This window comes from Perca fluviatilis, chromosome 6 (genome assembly GCF_010015445.1).
Source record: "Perca fluviatilis chromosome 6, GENO_Pfluv_1.0, whole genome shotgun sequence".
In the NCBI taxonomy this organism is placed as follows: Eukaryota; Metazoa; Chordata; class Actinopteri; order Perciformes; family Percidae; genus Perca; species Perca fluviatilis.
The window spans coordinates 18,847,116-18,861,826 of NC_053117.1; the positions used below are offsets into that span (position 1 = coordinate 18,847,116).

Sequence of the window (14,711 nt, forward strand, 5' to 3'; positions counted from 1 at the left end):
TAGCATTTTAAAGAGGAAAAGGAAAGGTGAGGTGTAATGATGAAAGGTGAAAAGCAGTGGGGCAGTTCATATATTGTTGCCAGCTTGTGGTTTCATTACGAAGGCAAAAGCCCGTAATTACTGGCCGGGTGTTACAGCGAGGTCAATGAGACCTGAGATCCATGGGAGAAAAAAAATGTCATAAGTGAAATGCATTCTACAAACTATAACCTATTGAAGGTTATCTTGCTAATAACAGTTAGCACTGATAATTTAATATTTACAGCTATAATTAAAAAATATAAATTTGAGCCCTACAGTTTGACACAGCTGACACTTGGCTGCCTCAACTGGGATCTCTACATGCAACACAGCAGAGGTATTTGGACCTCTGCAGCCATCAGCAGGCCGGAGAAGGAACTGCTCCTCAAAATCAAAGACACAATTTTCACACGTTTTATCATTTTAGCTTCCCTTACAAATTCATATGGGACATTTGGTCAAATTAAGTAATTTCTGGCTGATGCTGATTGGTAGCAAATAGGATAAAATAACTTAATCAATCATTCAAGTTCGGACTGGAAAACGTCTTCAGAAAAAAAATCTCATAATTCCATGAAAGATTTGGAAGACAGAGTATTGTATGGTTCATAACATTAATTCAGTGTTTAATGTTCTGTGCAGCAACGTAAAAACAACATGAAATGCATAGACATGTCTCTTTATAAAAGCAATGTAAACATAGTGAACCCTGTGACCCCCAACAGTAATGAATTAGTGATGGTATGGTCTATCTGCTCTTAATAAAACCTTGTCATGTAGTACAATAACAGAAATACACGTATACATACAGTAGTTGTGCATAAACAATATGCTCTATAGGGCAAGGCGCCAATTGCAATGAAAACACTGTAGTAAATAGGGGGAAGCACATAATAGCAAGAACTGAGAGTTGATTATGCAAATACCCCAGCTGCAAAGGAACAATAACTGGAAATTCAAAGACAAACCATAACATGGAAAGCTATTGTCTCACATTTGCATATTTACTTGACAACTATAACCTGCTCACCATGCCCATCATGTTCAGAACAATGTCTTTGTGTTCATATAATAATGCACACATCAGAACTTGGCATAGTGCATTGTTTCAGTTAAAATGAAAGCTGTGCTGCCTGAGCTGGCGGACTAAGCCTGAGACTTTAAGTCTACTTATTTAATACGGTATAGAAAATGGAGAGAAAATACACTTTATACAATACATATATCCTGTTTCTATACATTAAACCGCCATAGCCTGAACAATACACATTCAAATTACCATATAGGATATCATCTTAATGATACATATAGGGACCTCTTAAGTATAAAGCAAGCAAATACAAGTAGAACTATAGTATGAATATTTATTGCAATGATGAAAAAATATCTCCCATTGTGATTATATCTGTAAATGGCATTTTAGCAAAGCTTTTGTTTACACTGCTAATGCAATAATACAGTAATTATGCTTCTGCTATCTATTAGAAAACCCCATGATTCTGTTTTCTGTAACATTATAATGAGACTGGAAATGCTAAAATATTTAGACTCTCTTGAATCCCTGAGTGATCAGCCACTGATGTCTGAAAATGCAGTACAGTACATTTTTATAATATGTTTTCTATTTCTGTGACAAGTAAAAAAAATTTTTTTTATAATGAACGCTACTTTTTCTTCTTTTTATCTCAGCTTTGGTGTTTTTAACTCTATTCTGTGTTTTTCAGATCAGTATCAGTGTCTGTGTGCTCTGTCCTATTACAGTACACTGACTTAGGCTGTGTCCGAAATCGCATACTATGCACTACATACTAAATAATATGTATACTATCGTTCAACATACTTTTGTGTAAATACTTTGTGTATCTTTTCGGACTCTTCAACGTCACTTCCTGTGAGCCTCCTTGCCGGTTGGAGATGCGTAACCATGGTAACCCTGGTAACCCTGGCCAACCTCAGCTATAGCGGCATCGCCAAATAATGCTTAAATTACTGAAAAAGGTAAGCAACTAGACCAACAGTTGCAGATGACAAAATGACAGATTTTTATATGTAGATTTTTATAGTAAATTAAAGAGTTTTTGACTTTACAGAGCTGCCTTGGTTGCTGTCCGTTTGTCTGTTTCGAACATTGTTGTTACTACCGCATTACATTATCGGATACTTATGCCGGCGTAGTGTCCAGTGTTTGCATACTGCAATATTTTACTGGAAATGGTATGCAATTCACGTACTATTGGTTTCATACTAAAATTTCGGATACTGTTTCAGCCTAGCATGTCAGTATGGAATTTAGAATGCAACCTTACTGTAATATTTACTATACTTTCTCTGAACAAAAGGCACATAAACTATGTGCAAATTAGTACACTTATTGGCCAAATCGTCACCTGCAGGGTGATCTCACTGGCGCTGATGGCTCTCTGCTGTCTCTTTATAAGAAGGACAGCACTAGTCTTCTGCAGGCGTCAGTGCCTGGGCGCCAGCGGCTCCATCTCTATCACCAGATCACGAGGCCGCGGACTCTTATTCAACTCCACCACCCGCGGAACCACTGTGGACCAGCGGTCTGGAGGGATGATAAAAAAAAAAAGGATTTGCTTTGATCTGTATGAATAACTTAGTCTGTGCTCCACATGAATCTATAGTTATTTGTCGATGCATTTATTCATGAGAGGACAGTGAGAACCTCACCTCTCCGCAAGGCTCTGACGCTCTGCTGCAACCCGTTGGCTTGGCATGTCTCATTCTTGCCTGGATCCTCGTTGATTATCGCCAGGTTCTGATTCCAGTGGCACCAGTTCACCTCATCCACTCTGATATAATAAGACGCCATTGGGTTAGACAGTTTTCTTTGAAGTGGCATTGGCGCTGAAGAGTGACTGTGATTATAAGTCATGCACAATACCTGAAGCACCAGCGTCGGTCAGGTGTGCCATCCCAGCTCTTCCCCACAGTCACCATCTCCCCGGCTCGAAAAGACTTCCGAAGGCAGACTGGGAAAGAGCGCTCAATGTCCAAGATGGTCGTTGCCCACTGTGAGTATGAGTAAATTATGTTTAGAGTATCTAAGCCACTCAAATAACAAAAACCTATTTTCTTACTCACATCTTGTGGTAATTAGCCATGCAGATACTGTAGTTTGGGTTTTATTTGCCCAGGTTATGAGATATTCGTCTTTGAGATTTCTGCCTCAACCTAAAAACTGTAGAAGTGAATGGAAATGCTGTGGTATCTAAGCATGCAGATATTTTTGGTTTATTTTGACAGGTTTGGAGATTCGTGATTTCTGCATCCAGTCCAACACGTAAGAGGTGAAACTATATAATACTTATTTTGTTTGTGGTGCTTACAGTTTTGAATAATTACATTATCCTGCAGCCACGCTAGTGGCTCTGTGAGGTTGTACTTCGGCTCTCTTTGAGCTAAACGCTAACATTATCTTGCTAACTTGCTCACAAGGATGATGCTAACATACACATATAAGACAATATGTGTTTTCATAATTTGGGAAAACTGACACTTTAAAGCAAGAGATCATTTTTCATTGACACTGACCCCCACAAACAGTTACTTCCAGCTCACCTGAAGCTTCCAGATCTTCTTGCTCTCTTTCGACACCTGTCCCACCGTCTCCCCCATTAAAGCGATCAACATGTTCAACAGCAGGACAAAGGTGAGGATGATGTAGGTAACCAACAGGATGAGGAAGACTGCAGGATACTGTGCACTCTGGATCATGTCCAGGTCTCCCATCCCAATGGTCAGCTTAAAGAGGTCCAGCAGGAAAACACTGAAGGTGTCTTGGTCCCTGCAGTTAGGGTAGGTGGGGCAGCCCCCTTCACACTCTGTGCCCGGTGGAGGACACACTGCCAGCAGGGACACCAGGGCTGTGGGGTAGAAACAGAGGAGGGTTGTGTGTCTGTGAGCGCTTAAAGCAATAGTTTAACATTTTGGGAAATCTGCCTATTCGCTTTCTTGCCAAAAGTTAGATAAGGTCATCGATACTGCTCTTATGTCTGTCCATTTAATATGAAGCAACAGCCAGCCTTGAACGTTTTTACACTACGTTTTATGTACAGAACAGATCAGAACAGATACTTTCACTACTTAACTACAGGTTAAGTAATGAACTTTAGAGGTACTGGTAGGCAATTTCTTTACCTTTTGACATAGCCAAGCTAGGACCCAGGTGCTGTTAACTTATAAAGACTGGAAATTGGGAAAACACTCTGTTTGCTTTGTGCTAAGCTAAGCTAACTGTCTCCAGGCTGTAGCTTTATGTATATACATTAATGGACAGATACGACAGTGTTATTGTTATCTCCTATTTCCCAAAATGTCAAACTATCCCTATTAGTAATGCTGACATACACCTGTAAGGTTAGGTGACCAAAGCCTACCTGATGCATATCCAATCATGAAGAGCACGTACACCAGCAGAAATCTGAAAAGGTCTTTGAAAAGAATCTGTTAAGCAAAAATAAAATAAATGTTAAGACACATGGATGGTGATATTTAGGGTTTCATTCATTTTCATTACTCCATGTTCTCCATTTTCTAACCTTCTGTATCATGATACTGTAGGTGCCAGTGAGCTTCAGGCCTCTGGTGAAGTAAAGAGTGTTCATCCAGCCCAGGACAAGTGCAAACACCATCACAGCCACATAGGCCTTAATGCCAGACAGGTAGAGAGCAGCTGTGACTACAATCAGCACAGAGTAGATGAAGCTAGAGAGGACAGAGAGGAAGTGTGTCAAGGAAGTCGTTCGAATGCTAAAGTCTGTGATACTGAAGTAATATATTCACGCAGGAAAACGTGATTGCAGGAAGACGTGATTGCATTTTTAACAGAATGTAGACATTGTTGCTAATGGTTTAAATTAACAGTTCAGAGAGGTGCTCGACATTCTCTGCTCTTTGTTTTGACCATGGGTTTAATTAAAGATGTAAACTATAAAACATGTCGGGGAAGAGGTTGAGAAATTAATTAGATGACTCAATTTAGAGGATGCAAAATTTGCCTCGAGTAAAAGTCAGCAAGAGCTACAGCAGAGGTGAGGAAGAGTGGGAGCAAGGGCAGAGGATGGAGACTTACTACAGCAGTTGAAAGGATCCATCAATAAATAAAGACTTAACCCCAGGGCACTTTTTCAAGAAGAGGTCCTTAATCTGCAAAGTTAATACATAATGACAACAACACGTTACAGGCAAGAGACCGGGAGACAGCAGTGAGCAACCAATGATCAAACTATAAAGAGGCATCAGGGTGTATTGACTCACATTGGTGAGGAAGAAGAAGATTCCTGATGCTAAGGTGACGATTTCTCCCGCCATGCGCAGGTAGTCAAAGGATGTGGTGTAAGGGTAAGGAGGCTGGAGGGAAGGAAGGCGAGACTTATCGATTAACTCAATCTGAACATTTTAGCAAAAAAATATATATACAAAATACACCATATCAGTTGATACGACTACACAGAGAGTTAAAGGATTATTTCAACAGTTTGAAAACTGTATGTATTTGCTGTCTTACCAAGAGTTAGATGAGAAGATTGTTATTAATCTAACATCGAAAGTGGTATCAATCTTCTCATCTACCTATTTGCAAGAAGGCAGATAAGTGTATTTCCCAAAACTTTTAAATATTCCTTTAATGTAGTGCAGTAAGTGATCACTTGGTACAAAATTGTTACAAATTCAGAATACAAATGTGCTGCTCTGGTACATGATACATTAACATTTCATGTACAAACAGTATTAAGCTATCTGATGTACAACGCATGCGGCCTACACATAAAACATACACTGTACACACACACACATATATATATATACATGTATACTAAATAAGCAAAACTTTAAATAGCTGCTATGCTACAAAATATGTTTGTATGGTGTCCTGAAAATACAGTGCAGCATGGGCACATTCAACAATTTCACATCATAAAGCATTGATCTGTCCCTATGAGATCTGTCTACGCTGTGGAAACGTCCACGTTTCCAGTAGTTTCACACCCACCGTTCCCTGCGTTGGGCGGTAATAGGCCACTAGGGTGAAGATGATCATGGTGATGAGGTAGGAAACCACACTGATGTAAAAGGTGACAGCAGCAAACTTCTGCCATTTGGCCCTCAACAGCTCATTGATAGGCTCCACTGCCAGCATCTCATGGCGGTTCTGACAACGGGACCAGAAACATGACACATGACAGAATGTACACACACAGAAACTTTTATCGCAATCTGGTTTTTGATGCACCTATACTGTACACGTTTTATGTTATGCCTGGTGTCTTGTTGCTCTTAATACTCTGATCCTGAGAGAAACAATATTTATTTTCAGCTGTATTTTTAAAAATAGTTGGAATAAAAACATAAATGTGAGCAAATTATTGTTATTCACCTCATTGCGGCTGTTGTAGACCAGGATTTCCAGCACAGACGGTTCCTCTCCACATGTATCCAGTGAAGACAGGTCATAGAGGGATGAGTACACTGGCCCATACGCCCAGTCCTTAAACTTACGTGACAGATGACGAACTTCCTCATCTTTGATCTCACGCCGGATAATGTGCTGAAAAACCTGGAAGAATAAGGAAAAGCTGACCTACTGACCTTTAACTGAAAAATATTATGGCCTGTGGAAATGTGATATTGAAAAACTTCTTTTATTATACTGATGCTGCTTGACACGACAATATATCATTATCCCTACCCCGATCTTGCCCAGCTTGGCGGCCATCATGAGGGGTGACATGCCATCGTTGTTAAACACCGTCTCCAGGCTGCAGTCTGGGTAAAGCTTGGCACTCTTGATTAGCAGCAGGTCGTACATCTTTGTGAGGAAACGTGTGTTGTCCTTGGTGTTGTCCGCAATGTGCACTAGGGCGTGCAGCACCGTGTTTCCACGTGAATCTTGGCGCCGCAGGTCGGCCTTCTTGTGTGGATTCTCAGTCAGGTAGTGCACTATGTCAGGCTGGTTAGTGCATGCAGCCAGTGAGAGAGGCAACTCACCTAGGCAAACACAGAGAGAGAGAGAGCACTCATTATTACATATTGAATTCACAGGAGATTAAAGGAACTGTATTTCAGATTAAAAATAAGCAAATCAACAGGAGGGTTAATTAAGAACCGTAGCTGACGTCTGTATGTTTTTGCAAAGCATACTAAACATGGATCAAAGATTTGACTTAAATCCCCGATATGAAAACAGCACAATTAGCAGTTGTTTGAGGGAGGGGCGCAATGGGGCCAGAGTGCCAAAAGCAGCTGCTGAAAATGAGCCGTTGCCATGGGTGACAGATTACTTTGTCACCTCACATAGAAACACTCCTCTTCATGGATTTGCACTGGCGCATGCAGAGTGTTAGCGTGAGTCTAAATCCCATTAGCCATCAGCCCTGCCAGGTTCCTGTTCACCTCACTACAAAGCTCCGCGGCAAATTACTCACACTGTGCCCGGACACGCTGGGATTTGGAGAATGACAACCGTGCTAAGTGCAAATAGAAATCATCTCCTCTGTGATGAGGGAGAAATATATTGCATGAATGTTATCAACAACAAAAAAATCTTATAAATTGGGCTGGGTAAGAAATAAAACAGAGTCTATAACAAGCAACCTTTCCTCCAGTGTTTTTGGAGAGTTACATTAAAATCAATTATATCTGCTATAATTACCTTCAGGAGGCTAAAAGGACACACTGTTATAAATAACAAATCCCACATGTGATGTAGGAAGTTGTGCCTAAACAGACACCACAGAGGGCAGTGTTGAGTTTAGTTTACAGGCTCTGATTTATTTTCCCTCTCTTACAGGTCAGTGAAGTCCTGCCCAGAGGAGGGTCAGCCGAGGATGTTTACTTTTCTTCACTGCAGAACACTGACACCTTTGACTGGACAACCTCTCGAACATATGACACAATGCTTGTCTTTTCATGTGTTTTTGGAGCACCACTAATGATGGTTTCTCGAACGATACTTTAGAAAACATTTGGCTATGAGGTGGACCTCACGTCTGGACCACAGCAGTATCCTGACTGCGTTTGCTTCCAAAACCTGCCACGTTAAGAGAAAGGGTGGGGTCTTATATGTCACTTCATTTCTCCATGGCAACGGAGGTTTCTTTGCCATGTACCAACTATTTTATCTTGGCAGCTGCTGTAGAACATATTGAAAAACTTTGACGTCAACTCTGTGCAGTAAAAAACAGAATAACTTCTTGTGAGTAAAGCAAAAACTCAGAGCCAGTGTGGAAACTGACTGAGTGACCAGTGAAGTCATAGAAACCACAGACACACCACATCATTACCACCATATGAGGCAGAAAATACAGTAACAGTTTTCCAGAACTCTTCCTGTGACCGTCGGTCTACAGTGCTTTATCACCTAAGGAGAGAGTTAAAGGCCTGCTGAAAATGGAAATATAGAAGAACAATGACACAAGAAAAAGGTCCTCACCAAAGTAGAAGTAGCCCCCCTCGTCTCTGGGCTGGAAGAAGCGTCCCCTCGCCTGGGCGTGAACATCAGCTCCCTTCTCCACCAGCAGCTCCACATACTGCTTACAGCGTCGCTCAATAGCAATGTGGAGAGCTGTCTGGCCTGGCAACGCAAAAAACCCCCACAATAAAACAGAAACATTTGAACTATTATTAGTATTCTAAGGTGTGTTATTTGTGTGTTGTGTTCAATCACATAAATATCAACTGAAAGAATGTATTTTCACAGAGGTAATTATTAAATGAGATGTTATAAAATATAGGCACAGTTACACAAGAGAAAAGAGTGTCAACTCTTGCCATTTGAGAAACGGATGCCCAATTATTAGCTAGAGGGTCGAGGTCATAAAAGAGCAGACTAAAAGCCACAAGGGGTTAGGGCTTCGTTTATGTGCAGGTTGTTTCTATGGGGTCAAAACCCAAAGAAACCGAGCCCTTAAAAGTTTTTATGTTGTCACATAAAAAAGTGTTTCCTACATGAGCACAAAAGGCTGCTTTTCTTTTCAAACTGAGTACCATTCTTGTGAAAAGTACAGAGGCAAATCAGGCAGTCATGGTGAAACGATAAAGAGCAACACCAGATTTTGTGGTGAAGGCCGACTGTTTCAGCATAACAATGTAAGGGACGAAAGCTAAACAAATGAGGCCTGGAACATTTACAGAGCTGTAAATAGTCGCACATATATAATATAAATACAGTCCTTTTACCTATAATGGGTTGTCAACCACCAGCCAGGCAAGCTACAGTAACTCTTAAACAAACAGCTTCAACTCAGTCTTGTATAAAACTGCAAAATTCAAATGACTTATTTCTTCAACAACTCCTTTAAATTACAAATGATTTTTATGTAAATGCATGGTATCATTGTTTGGTTATGTCCATTGTCCATACCTCTGTAGTAGACGTCCCTGAAGGGCGTATTGATGAACTCTCTGAGGTTTCCGGTCTTCTCGGCTATGTCCACCAGCAGTGGGATGGTGACGTTCTGCCTACCGTAAAGGTTCAACAGGGCTTTGGGCAGACATGTCTTACCCGTGGACAGCTCTGGTGGAAAAATTAAATTAAAACAAAGATTGTTTTTAGCATAAGTACACCTTCATCAAATCTAAACTTTTACTTTTACACAGGATGTCACTATCAACTATGTAAAAGTGGATCTTTTTTTTTTTCATCCAATTGAATTGTTAATGTTTAGGTTGGTTTGGTCAAGAAGCTAGACATTACAACCATTTATCCATTACTTTTAGCTAACTTATGACTATAACTTAGCTAATTTGAACTGTTTATTATATATACATTTTAGCTATCTCAACTAATTTATTCAATGCTTTTAGCTAAGTATTTTACAATTGACACATTACTTTTAGCTAGCTGCTTAGACTTCTCCACTTTCTTGCTAACATTAATTCTTTTTTACACATTGTAACATGTTTTCTGGTAACTGCAGAAGTACCCTACCCTGGTTCGGAATCTACTGTCATATGTGACGTCCTGGTGTGTTCCTCTAAATGACTACATTACGAAAGAAGACAGACAGAATTTTTGGAATTGTCGCATGCAGATAATTAAGTAGGGTTCATGAGATCAAACTGTAAAAAGACAGGGGTCAAGAAAGCCCTTCACCATTTTTAGTCCCTCAGTTTTTGAAAAAACACCGTAAAGCCCTGTTTAAGTTTTTTAAGGAGATGACAGTTAGCTGTGATTTCTCTCCGCTCCTTGTTATCAGCCTGAAAAAACTTCTTAGACACACAGGAAGCTTTCCTTGGGCCTGCCTCTAGCAGGACAAAGACTCAACTCCACCTTTTCCCTCTCACATCCTTTGAGTCAAAAACAGCAGAGAGATAAGAGCAGGGGTTGTACAAAAGGCCAAAGGTAAAACGATCACTAGATAAAACCGAGTTTCTGCTTTAGAGCTAAGGCAGAGTCTACGTTAAAGAGTGAAAAACGAAGCTGTGTCTGCATCACAAAGCCATTTTGTTCCCTTGCAGTCTAGTGTAGTGGTAGTTGTAGTTTCAGTGGTTGGGTTAGACAGGCAAAATAGCAATACACAGATATCTGATGTGAGTGACAACCTACACCTTTTAGTCTCACCTTTGAACTCCTCATCAGTTAACCTCTTATCGTGACTTTGCAGGTACTCCAACAGGCCCTCGAGGGCCTCTGGGTCTGCATGTGACACGCCTTCGAAGAGGAGAGCGCGGTTGAATATTTTCATTACTTTTGGTGGGTCTGAGCTTTGACCATCATCACAGGACTCCGTCTCAGTTTTACTAAGGAGACACAAAAACATGACATCATGTCACACATTTACTGTTGTTGAGTTATATTTCATTGACATAAAATTACAAATTGAATGGGTGTTTAATGCACAAACCATCTTTTAAGCAATCATCCACACCCTCAAGTTCTCCAGTAAATAGATCTCTGTGTCTAGGGGACAGGTACAGCAGCCTGTGAACATTACCTCAACGGCTGCAGAGGGACCAACAACATGCTCTCTGTTAGGTCAGTGAATGGGCTGAATGAAGCTTAGTTCAGTGTGGGTGTGTGTGTGTGTGTGTGAGTGTGTGTGTGTGTGTACAGAATGGCAGTTGTAGGAGGTTTTCATTTTTATGACCACGTTTTTCCAAACCAGTCCTTTTGTCCCTGGAAAAAAATCCAGTCTAGGTTCACTACTTTTATGTCAGAAACCCATAAACTATAAAGTCTAAAGGAACACACACAATTATTAAATCCTGGAAACACACTTATTTGTATTTTAGAGACAGTGAGACCCCTGCTCACCCTCTTGGGAGCTTCTTCCTGCGTCGCTTGTGGTTGCTGGTGTTCCTGTAGGTACCATAGTCAAAGAGCGAGTCCATGGGTGCTTTCTTGGGGCCTGGAACCACATTTGACTCATATATGGTGGATTCAAATAGGTCCATTGGGGTGGAAATGCCCTTCATGAAAGCACCCTGGAACTTCATCCGCAGGTTGTGTCTGCCGTCCGCGGGCTGGCCGGGCTGAACCAGCTCCGGGCCTGAATCCTGACTGGTGTCCTGAGTTGACGGCAAGCCATCCTCGTTCTCAAACAGCTGTGAGAGCTCAGACGGGCTGAACGCTGCATCGCTCCCAGGCTGAGCGGCCCCGTCATCGTCTGTGTCCACGGAGAGAGCAGCTCTGGCAGGAACAGAGCCGAGGGTGTCGGCCTTGGACAAGGCAAGGTGGCACCTTCTGAGGAGAGCAGAACGACCCTGGAATACACAAAATGTTCTGGGTGAGTTGCTTGGCCTTTAGACTGTCAGGAAAGTATTGTATAACTGGAAAAAGAAGTCTTAAAGGTGCCCTGTGTAGTTTTCTTGTCATGTATACATGTATAAACAAAAGTTATGTATACATTCAGTGTTACTCACCTAAAAATCATTGGGGTCTAAAAAATGAGTGTGGTTTCACATTATGAAACATTTGCAAAGACCATGGTAGGACTTATTATATTATTTGTATCTTTTATTTCCTCATGTATATGTTTTTCTGCTTATTGAGCAGCATTAAAATAATGTTGATGTCTTTAATGATGTGGACCTGATATAATTTAAAGCCAAATGAGGAAGAAGGAAGAATGATGTGCAAATAAGAGATGTGAGATGCAGCTGACAGGAAACACCAATAGACCAAATTGCGTACCCTTTGTATTAAATGTTGTTATTATATTGTTGGTATGATTTTAGATGAGATTTTTTTGTTTTTAAATAAGTCAGACCCACCTCAACTACTGCAGGAAATAGCAACAAAAATGTGTGCATGCTATCCACTACAACAAGTGCAAAGTAGACAAAATATAAAAACAATTTAAATAATTGTATTAAGACTATAATTAGCAAAGGAACCTTGGAAGTGCCAACTTGAAGTTTAAAGTGGATTTTAAAGTACACATTTGGCATTTAACCCCTCTGTACCTCATTCATCCCTTTTATCACAATGATGTGCCAAATTCCTCTTCAGGGGAAACTGGAAATGATGCTGAAGCATGTGGGCATCCTGTAGAAACAGAAAGAGTCACCATCGATGGACACCGAAGTACAGACAAAAACAAATCTGTGGGTCCTGAGTGATATAAAAAGAGCTCTGTCAGTTGGGGTTGGAATATATAGAAAAAGTAGGAAGGGACTGATGCCAACACCAATAGCATGGCTGTGACAACGGCCTCTCATTGGTCAGAAGGATATTTCCTTTTACAGGCAGAATCACACCACCTACCTATTCATTCAACAACTGGTGCTTCTCTGCACATACAAACACTTCACTGCGACAGTATTCTATCACATGGAAATTTGTACAAGACATCCTCACGCTCCCCCTGCAGCTTCCTTTCAAATCGTACACTTTCTTGAGTTTGTTCATGACATTGACAACCTATTTTAGCCAGACTGTGCTGCAAAGGAGCAACACAAACAGGGGAGTTGGGGTCCCACTGGGGAAGGCATGACTCACAATCCTGTCTGACACACACACTGGGATTATCATGCCTTTATGCTTCAATGGGCATTTGATAGTAAAAAAAAACAGAGGAACAAAAAAGGCTGCCCTTAATATATAACTATGGTTGAGCTGCCTGTCGGCAGAGAGGACCCACTGTGTATTAAACTTGTCAGAGTGATAAAAATGGATCTTGAAATAATTTAAAAAGTAGACCCAAAGCTCACATATTATCCACTTATTGGGTCAGGAAGTGGAAGTCCAATTGTGAAAGTTTCTAAATGTGAGTGACTCTATTGTAGCCTCAGAGATGTGGGACTTCCTGCTCACTGTCACTGCTGATGTGACATTATCCAGAGCAAGAGAGGCTGGATACTCTTCCTGGAGCCAAATGGCTTGTTCTAAACAATAATAGATTTAAGGTTTTAAAGGTCATACCATAGGTTTAAAAAAAAAAAAACATCCCACAAACGTATGGGCATAAAAAAAATGAAACTAGACTAGAAATAGACATTTCTAGAACGAGAAACAAATAATAAATACAAGTAATACATCATAAATAATTAGACTACACAAAACAAAACTAGTGTTAAAATGTTAAATTATAGCAACACATGAGGAATCATTAAAAGTCAACGTTCTCTCAAACAAGGTCTCAATAATAATTAAACTAATACGAAGGTCAGTTAAATATGTTTAGGATGCCTTCGAATGCATTTATTGAAGAATATACGAATCAGAGGTGTTACTTACCTTGTTCTAATGTTGATCTTATTTAGTTTTTCTTCAAAAATTAACTATTCTGCAGCTTTTTTTCCCCAATAGTTTGAATTTTTCTCTCTTGTGTTGAACGCTTCTCTGCTGCCTCCTCGGGTCTAATGTAGCCTACCTCCTGAACATAGACTTTATAAAACTGCTCCTGCCAGATGACACAAAACGCTTTGAGAAAATTTACAGTAGCCCATTCCTCTGATACGTGCGTGCGACCGCCGGTAAGTAAAGTCTTCTAGTGTCCACCAGAACAACAGAAGCTTTCACACAGATTTTGGGTGGGACAAAGTGGCCAACCAAAAAAACTCAAAGCTGGAGCCAATGCTGAAGTGGAAAAACCAGTTTCAGTTGAAACATGCAACTACCTGCAACGCTCCAGGCTACAACGTTCTGAAACCTGCCAGAATGTTGCGATGTAGTACCAGTGATGACCGCTAGGTGCTGACTAAAAAAAACTCAGGCTGCAATATTTTTGAAGCCTCTTATTTATTCTTGGAAATTTTGTACAGTTTAGATGTCATCAACAAGACATTATGGTCTGAGCAGGATGTTTCTTCTGAGTGTGTCATTTTTAGAAACTCTTGTTCCATTGATAACAGAGAAGAGTCACTTTGGTCACTTTGCCTTCTTTCCAAAAATGTAAATGGCAGCGATTCATAGTAATTTCACCAGAAGGTCAATTTACTAGATAGTCTGGAGCTTTTCATCATATCCCAGTTGTCGTGGTACTACATATGTTCAAATATCCATTTTTCTGAGCACTCATCTTGTCTATGTTGGCTTAAAAGTTAAGAGTTAAGAGTGAAAATTCATTTGTGACCTTTTCTATCCCAGTGTGCCCTTTGCTGCTGAATAAACCAACCAACATGCCTCCTGTAATAATTAATCACAAATACTGCCCCATTTCTCAGCAGTTCAAATTCACACAATGAAGTAGTTTAATAAATCTCTGGAGGTAAGGAGCGGTAAG

General features: G+C 40.4%; 1 protein-coding gene across 1 annotated transcript; it reads right to left on the reverse strand.

Moving 5' to 3' along the window:
- Positions 1-621: 621 nt before the first annotated feature.
- On the reverse strand, positions 622-14,119 carry trpv4 (transient receptor potential cation channel, subfamily V, member 4). The gene is made up of 17 exons (XM_039804257.1): positions 13,724-14,119; positions 12,451-12,532; positions 11,300-11,748; positions 10,607-10,785; positions 9,407-9,559; positions 8,477-8,617; positions 6,734-7,032; positions 6,422-6,601; positions 6,038-6,196; positions 5,302-5,394; positions 5,117-5,190; positions 4,584-4,749; positions 4,422-4,488; positions 3,604-3,908; positions 2,927-3,054; positions 2,713-2,834; positions 622-2,587 (listed from the first exon to the last, which is right to left on the reverse strand). The coding sequence occupies exons 2-17, from the start codon at positions 12,457-12,459 to the stop codon at positions 2,487-2,489; spliced, it is 2,625 nt and encodes an 874-aa protein (XP_039660191.1). The 5' UTR covers positions 12,460-12,532; positions 13,724-14,119; the 3' UTR covers positions 622-2,486.
- Positions 14,120-14,711: the final 592 nt, after the last annotated feature.